A 20,452-nucleotide genomic window follows, 5' to 3' on the forward strand; every position below is an offset into this window, starting at 1 on the left:
AAACTTCATCTGCAAGATGTTCAGGGATCGAATCATCAAAGTGAGAGTTCAACCATAGGCAGCACAGTTTGCATATATACACACCAACCAAAAAGGTTCATTCCAAGGTCCCCAATTTCCAGATTCATCATAACTGATAAACACACAGTAGAAACAACTTAGATTATAAAGTGGATACCCACTGTAATTGGCAGAGTGGACTTGCAACCAAGAAACCCTTCGCAAAGACCCAACCATGGATCTTAAGCAGCCGATAGCTGCTTTCAGATACGGTCCGCAATGTACTTGGAAAGAGAGTTCACGGGCTTGGCGATGTCAAGGTTTCCACCTCCTTGGTTTCGAATCTTTATCCGAGCGAGGAAGTCAGTAGCAATCCAAGCAAAGCTTAACTTCAAGGCACTCGTACCTCCGTCATCGTGCTCACGCAAGTCCACCGACTTCTTCACCCATTCTGGATGGTAGGTGACCTGGTACCAAGCCGATGCCTTTTGCTCATACAGCAAATTCCTCTCTTCATCACTCAACGACTCGAAATCCGAATCCAATGTTTCGAATATCTCTCGAAATTCTCTCCTTAATGCAGTGTAAGAGTGCTTGAGTCTCTCCTTCAGCTCCCCTTGCTTGCGGCTTGCATACTTTGGCATGGACCAAACATGACCAGTCACCAACTCTTCTTCATTGTTCACTTTGTACTGGCCCAGAAGCCCGCTCAGCTGCCCATCGTAGGAGCACTTATGGTCCCAAGCTTTGGAAATGAAATCCACAGCACCCACGACCTCGAGACTTGTATCATAGGGAATATCCTTAGGGTCGCAATTCAGTTCAGAGGAATTCAAATCCTCATCATAAGCATCTTTAATCTGACGGTAGAGTCTGCCCAAGATTTTATTTGATTTGTAGGTTTGGAATTCCTCTTTCCCCATGAAGTCTGGGTACTGCTTTGGCTTCAGGTGGTATGGCATTGTGACAAGCTTTCCAGTCTTCGGAAAATCAACAGCCGTGGCAGCCAACTCAGCCAATAGAATGCAGTTCTCATCCAGAGCCCCACGTTCGCTACGGTCAGCATGAACCACGTGCGCGTTGCAGATTGCCCCCAGATTCTCATTCAGAATGTGCTTAACAAAGAACTCTATGATATCCTGCATTATTGAGCCACATCATGAGAAAGTGGGAGTCTTTCTGCAGCAAACTTACAGATCAGGCCTGTCAAGTGCTAATAAAGAACTTTAAACATCTCTCACTTCATATTTGACTGCCTAGTGTGGCACAAAATGCTAATGCTGTGTCTCAAATTAACTATGCTGAGTGCATGGGGTAGTAAGTTTTTAGTGTCCAAGGAAAATTAATTGGAAGATTGGTTTTAAAGATACTTTTGCTACTCAGATCAAAGCAACGCAAACTTCCAAATTACAAGCATCTTCTAGAAATGAACCAGAAAGGGGGAAAATCTAAGAGAGACTATCAAACTTGGTCGGACAAGGTGGCAGAAAGAAAATGACCACAGTAAGTGATAAAATGTTCATGCACACAACCTTGTGCTTTCTTTTATCTGTCCTTATGAAGGACACTGCAACAAGCCTCTTAAGATCCAATATTCCGCTAATTGTAAGAAAAGAAAATAAAACTAGATGCAAAAGATGCATTGCAAGAGTCACCGCTAATTTGAAACCACCCCCCAAAAAAAAAAAAAGGGTTGCTGCTATGTTAATTTAAGCATAATGAAAATAGATGTCACTGGTTCAAATGTCAAGGCACAGCATTCCTAAATTGAAGTTGTTCCAATTCAACAAAGTCTAAATGATTGTCAAAAAACACAGCTAAAAGACAATTACCTTCTGGGTGACATCACGGGGCAGCTTTTTCTCTTCTGCAGGATCATACTGCATGGGAGTCCAGCTCTCCTTACTCGGTGGAATGAGATTTTCTTCCCACGTGACAAAGTAGAGGTCCCCATCAAGGTCACTTCCTGAAGCTTCATTTGTGTGAGGCCTCTCCCCATTTTGAGGAAAAACAAGACAATCATACAAATGGTGTAACTGCGGAGCATCAACTGCTTGCAGAATCCTTACATCGCCAGGGTGTAGACATGGATTTTTTGCTACTACAACGTACCCTTTAATCACTTGTCGAATCTTTTTGGTCTCAGAGAACCTGGAGCCGTGTTTTATGAAGCAGTTCTCCAGGGCTGGACTAGACACTTGAATAAAGCACTGACCTTGTTCAAGAACTACTAGCTCATCAAAGCAGCCCATCAGCCACCTCCCAGAGGGAACAAATATTCTAGCCTTTTCCCTAAGGCCCCACAGTTGTGCTGCTCGTATGCACATGAGCATGCCCCTTAAATGAGGTTCTGACTGGGGCCTAAAACCAGCACTCAACATTATTGCAGCAGTGTTTCCCTGCTCGGCACAGGAGGATGTAAGGACATCAAATGCCACGTCTGAGTCAACGAGCATCTGGTTCAATTTGAAAACCATTTTTTCCTGCATGTCCCAAAATACCTCATCTGGAACCTTCAACGTTGAAAGCAATGTCACAATCTGCCTATTTAGAAAGCCAGGCTGAAACCTGGTCCAGGAACATATTTCTAGGGTAGTGTGGTTTGACCGGAATTTGTTCATACTAGGCCTCAAAGAAAGTCGAATCCCATCACCTTTGCTTGGCCAGCAAGCAACCACACCCTTGTAACCGGCATAACGAATCTGATATGCAGAAGGCGTGTCCAGTTCCAGTTTCAGCTTCTCTGCTACTTCCCTGGCAAGATCAGGTGTTATCGTGCCAATTCCATCAGAGAAACAATAGCCATTCCTCTCAATATCTGGAAGATTGTGATTTACTTTATTTTGTGGAACTTCCACGGTCGCATATGTGGATGAGAAGCACTGTCCCATCCGAGCAGCACATTTTGCAGTGTTCCTGTTATTAAACTTCCCCATCCACGCCTTGATCTTGTTCACATCAATTTCTTTGTCCTCGGCGAAAAACCAAGCAGACCGGTCCCTAAGTTGGTTTGATGAGAACGCCAGAAATGAGTATTTCCGGCCGCAAAGATAAAACCCATCTGTCATTATCATCCTCACCCTTCTAAAAATGTTGGTCTTCTGGGAAAAGAAGATCGACTTGATATCCTTTAAGATGGGTGCAACGTAATAGCTGAGGACATTAGCGTTCATTGTCTGCAGGCCCTCATCCATAAAGGTCACCCTCAAGAACCTGTCAGCAACATCTTTATATTTCCGGAGCACCCTGTTGGATAGCTCAACTTCAGGTGGAAGACAATGCGCTTTAGTTGGAGTAAGGGCGAGCCTCCTTATCTCAACAATGTCGTTCGACTCTTTCTGATTTTTAAGAAGTTTGGGATTCTTCAGCAGCCATTCTTGAACGAGTTTCAGCCTCTTGTATGCATCAAAGACTGGGCGTTTGAAAGAGCAAATGTGCTTTAGTGCTGCAATGTTCACCTCCTTCGGTTGGCTTTTCAGTAACTCGAAGAAACTCTCTGATAGCAGGTGTTGGCTGAACACGTTCTTGTGAATGACAGCATTCAGCAAGAACATGACATCGAAAGCGATCCCCTCCTGATGAATAGAGAAAAAGGCATCTACCATATGACTCCCAAAATTAGGCTCATCCCGGATCTTCAGGGGCCGTCTAGGGGATAATTCCTGCACTCTTCGTTCCCTAAGATAATCCATGGCCTTCTTCAACTTCAGTCCATGGCGTGGTGGAACTGACACTCTGTAGGTATTACATCGACCGACAGCCCCACTACCTGTGAAATCTGTAGTTCGAATCCAAGGATCCTCATCATCCAACAAGTCAAATGGAACAGTGTCTTCTATGTTGTCATTAGCAGTTCTATAATAGACACGAGGAGGTGAAGCCAGCTGCAAGAGTACAACAATTGATGACGTTTCTCGGTACTGTTTGATCTCATTGATTTCCCTCACCAAGAACTCCATCTTAAAATCACAATTTATCACAGCATAGTCGGACAGGTCCTTGAAAGAGAACGCTGTTTTCCTGGTGAAGCAGAACCTGCACATACTATCAAAAGGATCAACAAAAAAATTAACCCCAGATGAAGGTCCTCTCCACCCTGCCAGAAACTCTTCCAGCGTAATCAAGGTTCCTATCTCTAGGCGCACCTCAGGCAACTTAAAAGGAATGGTAGTTCTCCTCCTTTGATTCATATGGAATGGACTCTCAGGTCCCAGGCTGACTTTCAAAGGTTTATAGTTCAATAAGAGCCCATTGTTCCGTGAAATCTCATAAGCTGAAGTAGCAGCTTCAGGCGAAGCAAAGTGCACAAAAGCATGCGGCTCCACCTTTCTATATTCATCCACTATCTGGATGGTGTCAAACCTTGTCACCTCAAAATCTGGATAAGAATCTTGGGGCGTCCAGGAAGTTTTCAACCTACACCTATAGACAAGGCCAACTGTGTCTTCCAAAAACTCCACCAGCTCTTTTGCCGTCACATTTTGATCAAATCCACCGACACTAACTTGAGTCACCACTGTGTCCTTCCTAGCTCCTTTTGACTCCATTGTTCCTCCAAACACACCGTGCTGGAAAATAGCTATGGATGTAGCTCTATTATCACCTGCAACAGTATCAAAACCCAACCAAATCTCTTTCTCATACAATGTTATTCATGGAAAAAATCTCTCAGAGTGACGTCTTTGCAGTGAACTAATAAAAGATAAATGCGAAACATCCCAAGATGTAAGTTCCAGAACATATCTATATAGTGAGGTTCTTCGCTCAAAAGACAGACAAGGTATCATATCTAATAACACCAAACTGCATTCAGGTGAGGCGTGAAAGATGGTAACTACGTTTACCAGCTAGTATATCGAGCAGAAAAGGCGAGTTCACAGAATAGAACAAAGTAACATAGAACAGCAGCTTTCAGTAGTAAAAGTGATACACAAATGGGAAAATGGAAGCTGTAAGCAAGGCGATTGCCTAAGATAAATTCCCAATGTCCTATTGATGATTAAATCCTTTCTGCAGCAACCAAAGGACAGAGCCCGACTCTGCCATGCCACAAGAAACTTCCCTACTCGATTCCATAATTATATAAGGGCATACCACATTAAAGACTAAACCACTCAGCCCAATAGCAGCAAGTAGCTGACAACGAGAAACTTCATTTTCCGACCCAAAAAAAGGTTACTTGTCCAGTTATATCCCCCTTTTTCCCGGATCAACAAGAACATCTTTCAAGGTTCAATTATCTTTCAGACGCCAACAAAACAAAAGCAGTTCCATTTACACAAGCAAAATGAAACCGAGGCAGGCATGTTTCTATCTGTCCTCGACCCTTTAGCCCGAAACACCCCGTGGAATTGCAGTTTATCTACACGTGATCCACCACCTAATCTGGCTACAGCCATTGCACCAAAAAGGCTCCTTTTCAGATTAATAGCATGGGACAGCACAAGTTGCTACAGAAACGCGACATAAACGAAGAACCCACAATCCACATTCAGAAAAAGACCACAAAAGAATCGCACAATGTCCGTCAAGACGAAGACGGACGGTCTGAACAGACAATTGGACGAAGACCCAAAACTGCTAACAGCACCAAGTGTAAAGACATTGCTATCAGACTAAACCCGAAGAGTTGGTTTCCGCGCGTTCCCTTGAATCGGCAACCGAGCAAAGAGATGGATTTGCAGAAACGAGAGCTAATTTGCAGCGATTACCTCGTGAATCGCGTCTCCGTGGAGGCCGAACCGATCGATGGAAGAGCGATCGGCCACGCACGAACCCAGAGATAGAGAGAGATGATGAAGAGCGTGTGTGAGAGAGTGGGAGTGTCGTGAGAGGGAAATAATGAAAGGGAAGAGTATAAATAGGCACGCCTGCTATAAAACGGGAGAGACGGAGAGACAGAGAGAGAGGAACCAAAAGCAAAAATGCTTCTGTTCAATTTTGGTCCCCCTACTTTTTATCTTATGACAGATTTGGTCCCTAAACTAATCTCTGATCACAATTCTGGGACAGATTTCACATTTCCGTCCAAACGCCGACGTGAATGCCGACTAACCACCGGAGATATACGCATGGCGCTGCCATGGAACGAGGAAAAATTATATTATTGTCGATGTTCAATTGTTTCTCGCACTTTATTTTGTTCCAGATTTAATCCCCGCCTCGATTATCATGTATGAACCACATCAAGAAAACTTATTTTCGTGATTCGGGTCGGATTTTCTTTGTAGACATTAGACCTCGCTTCTTCTTGCACATAATAGGAGGGACAACTTAGCCTGGACGTGTTGGCGCCATACGTCAATCATTGGCATTTAGACTACATTATTTCGTTTGCATTTGGACGGGGAACAAAATGTGCCTTAAAAGCAAGATCGAAGATGAGTTCAGGGACCCAAATCGAAAAGGAACACAATGCAGGGACGGGGTCTCGTAACTTTGCCTAGGACATTCATTTGTTTACTCCACATCGACCCCACACATTCATTACCGATGGTACCCAACATTTTTCACGGACGCTTAGATTGAATATGCAACGTGACATCTAATTGAAACAGAAGACCGGTCTGAGGGCCAAATTAGCCGCGAGATAAAAAGTCGGGGATCGGAATTGAATAGTGACAATAGTAGAGGGGCCATTTTGAAATTAGCCCGAGAAAAGAGTGTTTTTGATAACTTGTTGGAATCCCACAGCTTCCTTGTGGAGGTTCCTTGATAACTTTTCCTTGAGAAGCTCTTGTCCCAGTTGGGGTCCACAATTTCCTTGCGGAGTGGTTGGATAACCTCCTTGAGAAGGTCGTCTCCAATGCCCTTTGTCACTTTCAAGGCCAAACTAAGCTAAGAAGATTCTCTTTTATTTTGCCTTTACTTTTTTAATTTTTTTTTAATTTTTTTTTAATTTCTCTTCCAACTTTTTCTTTATTTAATTATGTTTTTTTTTTTTTGGGGATTGTGGTTTTTTAGGTCGATATTCCTTATCTCGTACAAGGGCGTACGATAAACAACAGATCCTACATTTTTTTTTTTTGCAGTTATAATGTTTAATTTTCTAATTGCAATTTGAACTTGGCTAGATCTCATTCCAAACTACGGATCCGACATAACGGACACAGAGCTCGATCACAAAAGTCTTAACGTTGAAAAATAAACGGAGGATAGTCAAAACATTGGTAATTACCTCCCGAACCGTGCTTTCATCGTTGCCGAATGGAGAGAAAGAGCCGAGGGCGAGCCGGATCAAGAGAGACAATGTGCGAGGGCGTGTCGATTTTTGTGCGAGGGAACAGCAAAAACCTAGAGCTAGCTAGCACCAAACTGCATATCATACATAACAACAAAAGCTCGTCCAGATCATTGATAATTACCTCTTGAGCCGTGCTTTCGCCGTTGCCGATCGGAGAGAAAGAGCCAGGAGCGAGTTAGATCAAGAGAGACAATGTGTGAGGGGGTGTCGAGTTTTGTGTGAGGGAACAATGAACGGCAAGAACGTGTATACATATCCTCGTACGAAGAAGGCTACATTCCCTCGTTTGGCAGGGGTTGTCGCGACAATAAAATTTTGGACAAATTTTACACGGTGTAGGTCCCACCATTATTACTAGGGATGGAATCGGACCGTAGTCACATTTACTAGAAAATCCAAGAATTTCAAACGTAGTTAAAATTCGTTGCGGCGCGTGCTCCGAAAATAGAATTTGATTGACCATAATTCAAGGATACTCTATTTTTTTTTTTTTTTTCAAAGGCAAAGTAAGTAGGCACTATGAAACCAGACTAGAAAGAAAAGAAAACAGCTAAAAGCCACCCATTTGCACCAGAAAGAAAAGGAAAAGAGTAGCCAGACATTGCTATGGAAAGATCAATTCTGGTAAAACCTTTGAATTAGCTGTTGGTTTTGAACTCGACAGGGCTTCCACATGTACCGTCTATACACCCCGCGATTCGACTGCCGCCGGAGTTCGCGCTCCACTCGTCGCAAAGTGCTCGCGGAACCGCCGCCGAACCCCGCTGCGTTACGGTTTCCGCCACAACGTACGCTTCCCCCCCCGCCTCCGCACGTACAGAGATCATGTGTGACCCTAAAATTATACCTACGATAGGAAAATTTAATCGTAGTTTCAAAGTCTGCGTTCTTGAAAATCCCGGAGGAAATGGTTTCTTCGACCCGAGATCTTTAGTATTCCCCGGGGGCGATGCTCATTCCGGGGCTTACCCGCAAAGCGAACAAGAGTCCGCTGGCTTTGAACTGTCCATTGAAGAGATCCTCAAGAGTTCATGCCACTGCCTTTACGTGACCCCACAATATGAAACCAATTTTAGATCGAACAGCAAGTTTTTCAATGAGGTAATCGCGAAATGTGCATGAGAATTCTATTGGAGAGCTCAAAATCCGATCCGTCTCCGATTGACGGAACTTCGTAGCATCGCTCCGCCGACGGACAACGAAGTGGGGGCTGAAATGAAAGATGCAACGAACGCTGTTGCAATGTGATCTCGCTTCTCAGAACGTCTCCGTTCTTAGACCGGCGTTGACCGAAACTGTACTGTTTCTTCAATTGCGTTCCGTGTGGAGACAACTCGGGATGCAAGCATTTGCAATTTCAACTGAGATTAAGAGGTTTTACCTCCCTCACGATCAATATAATTCTGTGTTTGATTTCTGAAAATCGACGGCCCGATCGGAGAACAAGCGGAGCTTAGGACGATTTTATTGTCCGTTCCCGGGAAAAAAAAAAAAAACCCGCCCCGATATTTTTTTCATGTTGGTAGATTTCTAAAGAGTCGAAATGCTAGCCGCCAGAGTTCTAGTGAAGCTGATGTATCCGTAGCCCCTTACATTCCTGAAATTAGGAGATTCAAGTCCATCAAGTTATCGGTCAATTGAGTTCCCAAAAACTTCTTAGTAACATATTAGTAATTTACTCACACCTTTATGAAATTACGAACTCTTTGGGACAATTTGGAAATTATCAACTTTTCTTATCCATTACTGACTTTCATTTGTTTTTCTCATCAACATCTTAAATCTACCAACTCCTATATGAATTCATACGACCAAGTTTTCTCCAAATAGATTACCGACTAATTTTGGATTACCAACTCTTATCTGAGTTCTTTCTAATTTATTTGCTTTTTATTTATTTTTATCAAATTTTATTATTTTTTACCAACTTTTCCTTGTCTCTCTTGCATATGCCGTAATTTTGTCAACTGTTATATGAATTTACCAATCTTTATTTGTGTCAGTTACCAATTCTTCTCCAATTAGTATTAGTTTTGATTTACCAAGTCCCATTTAAGTTTCTTACCAACATCCATTTAGTGTTTTTTTAAGTTACCATCCTTTCTATTAAGTCTCTAGATAAATTTACAAAACTCTTTTTAGAATTTTACCAATCTTAATTAGGACAGTTACCAAGTCTTTTATTTAATTAAGTTACTAACAAATTTTGATTTACCAACTCTTATTTGAATTAGTCATTGAGGCCATTTTTTTTTCAAATTACCAACTTCTCTTATGTATAATATAAGATAAAGCTTATCATTTACAAATTTTAATGATCGCTTTTACCAACACCTTAAATTTATTAACTATTATATGAAATACTTTTTACCAGCACCTTAAATTTATTAACTATCACATGGAAAACCAACCTTAATTTGAGTGACTTATCACTTTTCTCATATTAAGTTACCAATTGTATTTGGATTACCAACTCTTATTTGAGTTGCCTATCATCAACGCTTATTTATTTTTTGTTTAGCTTACCTACTTTTCAATTAAGTAACCACTTTAATTTTAATGCTAGTTAAAATTTTAAATTGACCAACTCTTTTTAGAAAATACCAACCTTGATTTGAGTGATTACCAATTTTTCACCAATCAAGTTACCAACTAATTTTGCATTATCAACTTCTATTTAAGCTAGTTACCGGTGTCTAGGAGGTTTTTCGAGAATTTGAAAACTTCTCCATTATTTACCAACTTTCATTTACTTTTCTTAGCAATGAGATAAATTTGCCAACTTGTACATGAATTATCAACTATTATTTGTGTAACCTACAAACTTTTCTCTGATTAAACTAACTGATTTCGGGTTACAAATTCTCATTTGAGTAGTTAACTAACATTTGTTTGTTTTTTTTCCTTAAACTTGCTACCTTTTCTACTAAGTTACCACTTTTATTTTCCTTATTTATCGACTTCTATTTTGGAGATTATCGACTTCAATTGAAGTGATTACCAAGTTTTCCTTGATCGAGTTGCCAACTAGTTTTGCATTATCAACTTAATTCGTTAATTTTTTTTTGTGTTTTTTAAATCACCAAATTTTCTTATTTTTGATAAAAGATTTCTCTCATCTTTTACTAACTTTCATTTACCTTTCTTAACAATGTTTTAAATTTGCTAACTGTTAAATGAATTATCAACTTTTTTTTATTAAATTTTCTTCGATTAAGTTATCAACTAATCTTGGTTACTAACTCTCATTGAAGTTTCTACCACCAATTTATTATTGAGCCACACTTTTTTCCCTAACTTGCCAACCATATTCTACGATTAAATGACCAACTAATTTTGTGTTATTAACTCTTATTAGAGTTAGTTACAAAGTTTTATCATTTTTCTAAATTATCACCATCTTTTATCTCTGAAAAAAATTTACGGAATTTTTATTTAGCTTTCTTATCAACACCTTATACTCACCAACTATTATAATAAATTGCTGATATTTATTTTCTGACCTACTAACTTTACCCTGACAAAGTAACTCAATAGAAATGTTGGTAAATTATAAAAAAAAAAAACCAAAAAAATATGGTAAGTAATTTTAAATGGGAGTTGATATCTTGGAACTAGTTGATAACCTAATAGGGAAAAAAGTTGATATTAAATTAAAGTTTGTAATTTCATATAACACTAAATAAATTTAGTATGTAATTAAGAAATGTAAATAGAAGTTTGTAAGAAATAAGAAAATTTGATAATTAATCAAAAAATAAACTTGGTAAGTAACTCAAAAGAGAGTGTGTTTTTTTTTTATACCAAAACTCACGTAGAGTTGGTAAACCAAAAAAGAATTAGTAACTTAATCAAAGCAGAAAGTTGGTAAATATAAGGAGTTGCTAAGAAATGTAAATAAAAGTGTATAAATAAGAAGAAAAGTTGGAAAGTTACAAAAAAAAAAAAAACAAATAAATGACGGTAGTTAATTCAATGAGAGTTGGTAACCCAAATATCATGTGATAACTTGATGGGACACTAGTTGGCTAGTCACGTTTATTTATGTTGGTAATCTCTAAAAAAAAGTTAATGAATGTAGGTGGTTACTAATCAAGACAATTAAAAATTGCTGACTCACTAGAAAAATCGACAAATTAGAAAGACAAAATAAACATTAGTAAGTAACCGCACGGAGAGGTGGTATTCTAAAACTAGCTAATGTTACAAAATTTTATGTATCACTCTAATTTATATTGATAATTTCATAGTTAGTAACTTTGAAGCGTTGGTAAGTTATAAAAATGAAAGTTGGTGTTTTAATACATAATCACAATTTGTTAGCTATTACCGTAAAAGTGTTAATAAATTGCTGACAAGTTATCCGGAATAAATAGTGACCAATCATTTTTTTTCATCAACAATTTTTTTACACCAATCAACCACTTTTTGAAAATTTAGTAGCAGGGAAAAAATCTCAACTTTTGGGCGTAAAACATTAGAATTTTACTCACGGACTTACAGTGCATATCAGATCGAATTTGCTTACCACTTTTTCCGTTGCAGTCAGCGCAAATCATGCTCATTGGTTTCGTGCGCCCGTCACTCTTCGCAGCTGGATCGGCAAAATTCGAGGAAGCTACTAATTTAAATCAGATGGGCGGATGAACTAGACGTGCGGTGCATACTACTGAATTGCGATGAATCAGACGACAATCGATTCGATAGCGATATGGTTCTCATCAAAGTTCAGATGAAATGCTTCACCTGAGCTTTCACCGTTTCACGAGTCGAAACTGAGTAGCTGGAGGATGATGATGGGTTGTGCCATGGTCTCTTGGAGATGAATTTTGAATGCTGGGACATGATTGGCCAGCTGATTCTCTGATCATGGACGCAAACTAATTAAGCGGAGGCATAGCGAAATTCAGAAAGAGAATGAGGGAGACCCGATCCTGTAATCAAGAAATTTATCACCTTCCTCCTCAGTGAAAACATGCTTATCAAAAGATCCATTTGATATGAGATCATACACGAGAGCCTTTTTCTAGCCTTCCAAAGCGAATACTGACGAGTCGCACTAGATTAACATAGTTCTAATAGTAGCCACTTCACAGAAAAAAAATCTTGGCCATAATAGGAGTGAGCGGTTCCGGGTTCCTTACGGGTTCCATCTAGAACTTGGAACCTACCCGTTGGAACAGGTTCCTCATTTTTTGGAACCCGAAACCTACCCATTATACCTTGGAACCCGGAACCTACTCTATCACGGGTTCTAGGGTCGGTTTCAGGATACCCGAGAACCTATCAATTTCTTTTATTTTCTTTTATTTTTTCATTTTTAGTTAAGCAAAAGGAGGGTGAACGCTACAATATCTAAGAAAAAGTAAAGGTGAATGGTTTTAAGCTCCGTACAGGTTACATTTAAAATCCGAAACCAATTTGTTGGAACACGTTTATCATTTTTTTGAACTTGAAACCTAAAAATTTGTTTGGCTCCAGATTATACACTCATCATCGAATGCCATAGAATATTGTAGGACCGTACAAAAACATATACCAAGAAAAATATAAAAATTTATTTCGGGATCTAGGGTTCAAGTTCCGGGTTTCGGGTTATAAGTAGTGGAACCTAGAACCTACCCGTTGGAACAAGTTCCTCAATTTTTGGAACCTGGAACCTACCCCGCATACCTTGGAACTTGGAACCAAACCGGATCCTACAAGTTCCAGTTCTAGGTTCTCGGTTCTACCCTGGAACCATACTCACCCCTAGGCCATAGGCCTCGGACTTCTGTAATATCTTGACGGCCGCTTTGTCGACGGCTCTGAGCACTCCTTTGTGCACATAACCATACACCCTTCACCTAGTTTGTGGTTAAAATTTCTGGTGATCTTCTCAATATTCGAGTAAGAATACCTTACATGCAAAAAAGTTATTATGAGCTGTAAAAGATTTTTCGATTTTTGTCCGTTCAGTATCTTATATATTAGCAATATCACGACAAATGGCATCCCGATTATTCGCTGCCATGCAATGAGGAAAATATTGATAGTTTGGAATAATTTCGTTGTTGTTATTACTATTTTAAGATGAAAACTTTGATAGCTTGGAATAAGTTTATTTAAGAACAAATCATTGCGGCTTCCCCAGCAGCACTATAAATTCCGAAAGTGTCCAAATCGCAATATCATCTAATGCATTTAGGGCCTACATTAATGACCTACAAGAAGAAGCTCGAGTACCTGTGACTTTTTTCCCATGAAAAAGAAGGTGCGTTGGGGTCATGCTCTGATTTAAAAGTACGTGAAAACTGATGTAGCCTACCAAGAACGTGAGTGTCATCAAACTTCATCGGCAATAAATTTGAGGGATTAAGGGTTTATTTGGCAACGATTATGATTTTCTAATTCTATTATCCGAATTAAAAAAGTATCATAAACATGTTTGGTGACATAATTAATTCTGATTTTGATTCTGTTTTCTGAAATATTTTTGGAGAAAAAATAAGAATAAAAAAAAGGTTGATTAAAAAAAAATTAGTTTTGAGAATCGCAAAAAAAAAACAAAAACCCCAGTCCTTTCAAAAAGTTTAACTACACGTAGGCTTCCCCATGAACTTCGGAGCTTAAAATAAAATTAAAACTAGATTTGAAAATTTACTAACAACTAATTTTGTTAGACACATTTTTTTTAAAAATTAAATTTAAAAATAAGCTTTAGAATTTAACCAAAAAAAAGTTAAAAATTTTTTAAAAAGGGGGAAATTAAAATTTTAAAAATTTTAAAATAGAGGGTAATTAAAAAAATGTAATTTTTTTAAAAGTTAAAAATTTTATAAAGCATTTTAAAAATATTTTAAAAAAAAGAGATGAAAGATTTAAAAAAAAAAAAAAATCTCCCCACTTCGTTGTTCTTGAGGATAGAAACTTTGTGCAATTAACAAACGCATTTCTGTTCTGGAACAGAAATTTTATGCGATTACCAAAAGCATTATGATTATCTAAAAATTATTTAGAGAATAGAATCAGAAAATATGATTCTAATCAGAATCACTTTTTTGGATTAAAATCGTTTCGGCCAACCTAATAAGACTAAAGAACTCAAGCGAAAGAGCTCTTTGAATGAAAATGTTGTTCCATGGCCAGGAAAGACCTTGATCGCCACTTTAAGGAGATGATCAAGCTCTTTTACCTACTTGGTGCGGATCCAAATCTCAAACCTATCTTCCTGTCTTCCCTAAATGATAAAAATCAGAGTTGAACTGATTTCACAGTGCTCATGACTACTGCATCTTCAACCATCCACAGCACATTCTGAAGGTGTATACATTTTTACAAAAGGTTCATTCCAAAGCCCTCAATTTCCACAATTCTTCATAATTGGTATATACACAGTACAAACAACTTGAAATACGGAATAGATAACCACTCTAATTGGCACTTGCAGAGTGGACTTGCAACCACAAAATCCTTGACCAAGACTCGACCATGGATCTTACAGTTAATCGCCGCTTTCAGATACGGTCTGCAATGTACTTGGAAAGAGATTCGATGGGCTTGAGGTTCTTACCTTTTTGCTTCCGAATCTTTATCCGAGCAAGGAAGTCAGCAGCAATCCAAGCAAAGCTTAACTTCAAGGCACCAGTACATCCGTCATCGTGCTCACGCAAGTCCACCGACTTCTTCACCCATTCTGGATGGTAGGTGACCTGGTACCAAGCCGATGCCTTTTGCTCATACAGCAAATTCCTCTCTTCATCACTCAACGACTCGGAATCCGAATCCAATGTTTTGAATATCTCTCGAAATTCTCTCCTTAATGCAGTGTAAGAGTGCTTGAGTCTCTCCTTCAGCTCCCCTCGCTTGCGGCTTGCATTCTTTGGCATGGACCAAACATGACCGGTCACCAACTCTTCTTCATTGTTCACTTTGTACTGGCCCAGAAGCCCGCTCAGCTGCCCATCATAGGAGCACTTATGGTCCCAAGCATTGGAAATGAAATCCACAGCACCCAGGACCTCGAGACTTGTATCATAGGGAATATCCTCAGAGTCGCAATTCAGTTCAGAGGAATTCAAATCCTCATCATAAGCATCTTTAATCTGACGGTAGAGTCTGCCCAAGATTTTATTTGATTTGTAGGTTTGGAATTCCTCTTTCCCCATGAAGTCTGGGTACTGCTTTGGTTTCAGATGGTAAGGCATAGTGACAAGCTTTCCAGTCTTCGGAAAATCAACAGCGGTGGCAGCCAACTCAGCCAATAGAATGCAGTTCTCATCCAGAGCCCCATGTTCACTACGGTCAGCATGAACCACGTGCGCGTTGCAGATTGCCCCCAGATTCTCATTCAGAAAGTGCTTAACAAAGAACTCTATGATATCCTGCAGAATTGAGCCACATCATGAGAAAGCGGGAGTCTTTCTGCAGCAAACTTACAGATCAGGCCTATCAAGTGCTAATAAAGAACTTTAAACATCTCTCAGTTCATATTTGACTGCCTAGTGTGGCACAAAATGCTAATGCTCTGTAACTATCCTGAGCGCATGTCATAGTAAGTTCATAGTGTCCCAAGAAAATTAATCAAGAAATTAGTTTTAAAGACAAGTTTGCTGCTCCTCGGATCAAACCAACGGGGACTACCAAATTACAAGCATCTTCTATAAATGAAGCAGAAACGGGGAAAATCTATCAGGCACTACCAAACTTGGCCAGACAAGGTGGCAGAAAGAAAATGACCACAGTAAGCGAAAAAAATGCTCATGCACACAGACTCTTGCTTTATTTGATCTATCCTTATGAAGGACATCTGCAGCAAGCCTCTTAAGATCCAACATTCCACTAATTTATAAGAAAAGAAAATAAAACTAAACACAAAAGATGAATTTCGAGAGTCATTTAAGCACAATCAAAGTAACTGTCACAGGTTGGAGTATAAATCAAATGCCAAGGCCCATCATTTCAAAATTGTTCTCATCTTACAAACTCTGAATTAAATGACAATTACCTTCTGGGTGACATCACGGGGCAGCTTTTTCTCTTCTGCAGGATCATACTGCATGGGAGTCCAGCTCTCCTTACTCGGTGGAATGAGATTTTCTTCCCACGTGACAAAGTAGAGGTCCCCATCAAGGTCACTTCCTGAAGCTTCATTTGTGTGAGGCCTCTCCCCATTTTGAGGAAAAACAAGACAATCATACAAATGGTGTAACTTTGGAGTATCAACTGCTTGCAGAATCCTTACATCACCAGGGTGTAGACATGGATTTTTTGCTACTACAACGTACCCTTTAATCACTTGTCGAATCTTTTTGGTCTCAGAGAACCTGGAGCCGTGTTTTATGAAGCAGTTCTCCAGGGCTGGACTAGACACTTGAATAAAGCACTGACCTTGTTCAAGAACTCCTAGCTCATCAAAGCAGCCCATCAGCCACCTCCCAGAGGGAACAAATATTCTAGCCTTTTCCCTAAGGCCCCACAGTTGTGCTGCTCGTATGCACATGAGCATGCCCCTTAAATGAGGTTCTGACTGGGGCCTAAAACCAGCACTCAACATTATTGCAGCAATGTTTCCCTGCTCGGCACAGGAGGATGTAAGGACATCAAATGCCACATCTGAGTCCACGAGCATCTGGTTCAATTTGAAAACCATTTTGTCCTGCATGTCCCAAAATACCTCATCTGGAACCTTCAACGTTGAAAGCAATGTCACAATCTGCCTATTTAGAAAGCCAGGCTGAAACCTGGTCCAGGAACATATTTCTAGGGTAGTGTGGTTTGACCGAAATTTGTTCATGCTAGGCCTCAAAGAAAGTCGAATCCCATCACCTTTGCTTGGCCAGCAAGCAACCACACCCTTGTAACCGGCATAACGAATCTGATATGCAGAAGGCGTGTCCAGTTCCAGTTTCAGCTTCTCTGCTACTTCCCTGGCAAGATCAGGTGTTATCGTGCCAATTCCATCAGAGAAACAATAGCCATTCCTCTCAATATCTGGAAGATTGTGATTTACTTTATTTTGTGGAACTTCCACGGTCGCATATGTGGATGAGAAGCACTGTCCCATCCGAGCAGCACATTTTGCAGTGTTCCTGTTATTAAACTTCCCCATCCACGCCTTGATCTTGTTCACATCAATTTCTTTGTCCTCGGCGAAAAACCAAGCAGACCGGTCCCTAAGTTGGTTTGATGAGAAAGCCAGAAATGAGTATTTCCGGCCGCAAAGATAAAACCCATCTGTCATTATCATCCTCACCCTTCTAAAAATGTTGGTCTTCTGGGAAAAGGAGATCGACTTGATATCCTTTAAGATGGGTGCAACGTAATAGCTGAGGACATTAGCGTTCATTGTCTGCAGGCCCTCATCCATAAAGGTCACCCTCAAGAACCTGTCAGCAACATCTTTATATTTCCGGAGCACCCTGTTGGATAGCTCAACTTCAGGTGGAAGACAATGCGCTTTAGTTGGAGTAATGGCGAGCCTCCTTATCTCAACAATGTCGTTCGACTCTTTCTGATTTTTAAGAAGTTTGGGATTCTTCAGCAGCCATTCTTGAACGAGTTTCAGGCTCTTGTATGCATCAAAGACTGGGCGTTTGTAGGAGCAAATGTGCTTTAGTGCTGCATTGTTCACCTCCTTCAGTTGGCTTTTCAGTAACCCATAAAAATTCTCTGATAGCTGGTGTTGGCTGAATACATTCTTGTGGATGACAGCATTCAACAAGAACATGACATCGAAATCTATCCCCTTGAGATGAATAGAGAAGAAGGCATCTAACATAGGCCTCCCAAAATCAGGCTCATCCTGGATCATCAGAAACTGTCCAGGGGGGCATTCCTGCACTCTTTGTTCCCTAAAATAATTCATGGCCTTCTTCAACTTCAGTCCATGGCATGGCGGAACTGACACTCTGTAGGTATTACACCGACCGACAGCCCCACTTGATGTGAAATCTGTAGTTCGAATCCAAGGATCTTGATCATCCAACAGGTCGAGTGGAACTGTTACTTCTATGTCGTCATCCGCAGTTCTAAAAAACACCCGAGGAGGTGAAGCCAGCTGCAAGAACAAAACAATAGACGACATTTTTCTGTAGCAATTTATCTCATTGATATCCCTCACCAAGAACTCCATCTTAAATTCACAATTTATCACAGCATAGGTGGGCAGGTCCTTGAAAGAAAAAGCTGTTTTCCTTGTAAAGCAAAACCTGCACATACTATCAAAAGGATCTACAAAAAAGTCAACCCCAGATGAGGGTCCTCTCCACCCTACCAGAAACTCCTCCGGCGTAATCAAGTTTCCTATCTCTAGGTGTACGTCAGGCAACTTAAGAGGAGTGGTAGTCCTCCTCCTTTGATTCATATGGAATGGACTCTCAGGTCCTAGGCTGACTTTCAAAGGTTTATTGTTCAAAAAGAGCCCATTGTTCACTGAAAGCTCATAAGCTGAAGTTGCAGCTTCAGGCGCAGCAAAGTGCACAAAAGCATGTGGCTCCACCTTTCTATATTCATCCACTATCTGGATGGTGTCGAACCTCGTCACCTCAAAATCTGGATAGGAATCTCGGGGCATCCAGGAGGTTTTCAACCTACACCTCCTGATAGGGCCAACTGTATTTTCCAAATACTTCACCAGCTCCTTTGCCGTCACATTTTGATCAAATCCACTGACAGTAACTTGGGTCATCACTACGTCCTTTCTAGCTCCTTTTGACTCCATTTTTCGTCCAAACACACTGTACATGTAAATAACGATGGATGTAATTTTAATATCACCTGCAACGGTATCCAAATCGCAACGAACACTCTTACTCATGCAATGTTAATGTTGGAAAAAATCTCTCAAACTTAAGAACAAAAACCCCACGCCTTGCTCCGAGCTAATAGGAAAAATATGTTAAACATTGAGGTCTTTGCAGTGAACTAATAAAAGATATATGCGAAATATCCCTAGATGTAACTCCCATAACATATCTAATGCAGTGAGGTTTTTCGCTCAAAAGACATATAAGGTATCACATCTAACAACACCAAACAGCATTCTGGTGAGGTATGAAAGATCATAACTATGTCTATCAGCTAGTATCTCAAGCAGAAAAGACAGGTTCACAGAATTGAACAAAGGCAGAAAGAACAGAAGCTTTCAGTAGGAAAAGCGAAGCACAGAGGTTGTAATCAAGGCGGTAGTATAAGATGAATTCCCAATGCTACATTGATGGCTAATTCCTTTCTGAAACAGAGAGAAAGAAATAGCCTGACTCTGCCAAGCCACAAGAAACTTCTCTGCCTGATTCCATATTGATACACGGCCATACCAAGTTAAAGACCAACCAGTCAGCCCAATGGCAGCAAGTAAATGACAATGAGAAACTTCATTTCCTAACCCAAAATAAACGTACTTGCCAAGTTATTTCCATTTATTTTTGTCCTGATCAACACTCACACCTTGCATCGTCCGCTATCTTTCAGACATCAACAAAACCAAAGCAGCTCTATTTACGCATCTACTTTTCAACGAGAATAAAAAATGAAATGAAGGCATCTCTTATCTGCCCTCAAACCTTTAGCCCGAAACATCCATAGCACTCTAGCTTACCTACGCGTGACCCACCACCTAAGCTGGTTACCGCCATCACACAAAAAACGCTCCGTTTCGGATTCTTAGCATGGGACAGCACAAGCTGCCCCAGATACGCGAAATAACCGAAGAGACCACGACCCACATTCAGAAAAAAAGAAAAGAATCGCACGATGTTCGCCAAGACGAAGACCAACAATCCAAACAGACGATCGGACGAAGAGCCAGAACTGCTAATAGCGCCAAATGTAAAGACATTGGTGTCAAGCTAAACTCGACGAGCAGGTTCTTGCTCGTTCCCTCAAATGGGCTTCTGAGCAAAGGGATCAGTTTGCAGAAACGAGAGCAATTCATAGAAATTACCTCGGGAATCGCGTGTCCGTGGAGAGATGATGAGCGGGACAGAGGGAGTGTGGACTGTGGAGTTCCGAGAGAGGGAAAAACGAAAGGAAAGAGTATAAATAGCCACGCTTGAAAGTTAGAAATGAAAAGAGAGAGGAAACCGAAAGATGAGGGGAAATTACAAAGATGTCCATGTACTATTGCCGCTATTCAATTTTGCTCCCCTACTTTATCTTATGAGAATATTCGTAATTACAAAGATGTCCATGTACTATTGCCACTTTCAATTTTGGTCCCCCTACTCTATC

At 40.2% G+C, this 20,452-nt stretch overlaps 2 protein-coding genes across 4 annotated transcripts; both read right to left on the bottom strand.

The window, feature by feature from the left end:
* Positions 1-52: 52 nt before the first annotated feature.
* Positions 53-20,138, bottom strand: LOC115753691 (RNA-dependent RNA polymerase 6-like). 3 transcript variants are annotated; one of them, XM_030692412.2, is made up of 4 exons: positions 20,111-20,138; positions 5,612-5,661; positions 1,833-4,603; positions 53-1,139 (listed from the first exon to the last, which is right to left on the bottom strand). In XM_030692412.2, exons 3-4 carry the CDS (start codon positions 4,545-4,547, stop codon positions 264-266), a joined length of 3,591 nt encoding a protein of 1,196 aa, XP_030548272.1. In that variant the 5' UTR covers positions 4,548-4,603; positions 5,612-5,661; positions 20,111-20,138; the 3' UTR covers positions 53-263. The 3 variants fall into 3 exon arrangements, with proteins under 3 accessions (XP_030548272.1, XP_030548270.1, XP_030548271.1); XM_030692410.2 differs by lacking the exons at positions 5,612-5,661; positions 20,111-20,138 and adding an exon at positions 5,712-5,831; XM_030692411.2 differs by lacking the exon at positions 20,111-20,138 and having other exon boundaries at positions 5,520-5,787.
* LOC115753692 (RNA-dependent RNA polymerase 6-like) lies at positions 14,740-18,944 on the bottom strand. The gene is made up of 2 exons (XM_030692413.2): positions 16,230-18,944; positions 14,740-15,606 (listed from the first exon to the last, which is right to left on the bottom strand). The coding sequence occupies exons 1-2, from the start codon at positions 18,942-18,944 to the stop codon at positions 14,740-14,742; spliced, it is 3,582 nt and encodes a 1,193-aa protein (XP_030548273.1).
* Positions 20,139-20,452: the final 314 nt, after the last annotated feature.

Source organism: Rhodamnia argentea, chromosome 4 (assembly GCF_020921035.1).
Source record: "Rhodamnia argentea isolate NSW1041297 chromosome 4, ASM2092103v1, whole genome shotgun sequence".
Classification (NCBI taxonomy): Eukaryota; Viridiplantae; Streptophyta; class Magnoliopsida; order Myrtales; family Myrtaceae; genus Rhodamnia; species Rhodamnia argentea.

Excerpts from the sequence above, each read along its gene's own strand:
- LOC115753692 (XM_030692413.2), bottom strand. The coding sequence starts at position 18,944 with ATGGAGTCAAAAGGAGCTAGAAAGGACGTAGTGATGACCCAAGTTACT. Across the intron at positions 15,607-16,229 it reads CCCGTGATGTCACCCAGAAG|GATATCATAGAGTTCTTTGT; the intron begins GTAATTGTCATT and ends TCAATTCTGCAG.
- LOC115753691 (XM_030692412.2), bottom strand. The coding sequence starts at position 4,547 with ATGGAGTCAAAAGGAGCTAGGAAGGACACAGTGGTGACTCAAGTTAGT. Across the intron at positions 1,140-1,832 it reads CCCGTGATGTCACCCAGAAG|GATATCATAGAGTTCTTTGT; the intron begins GTAATTGTCTTT and ends TCAATAATGCAG.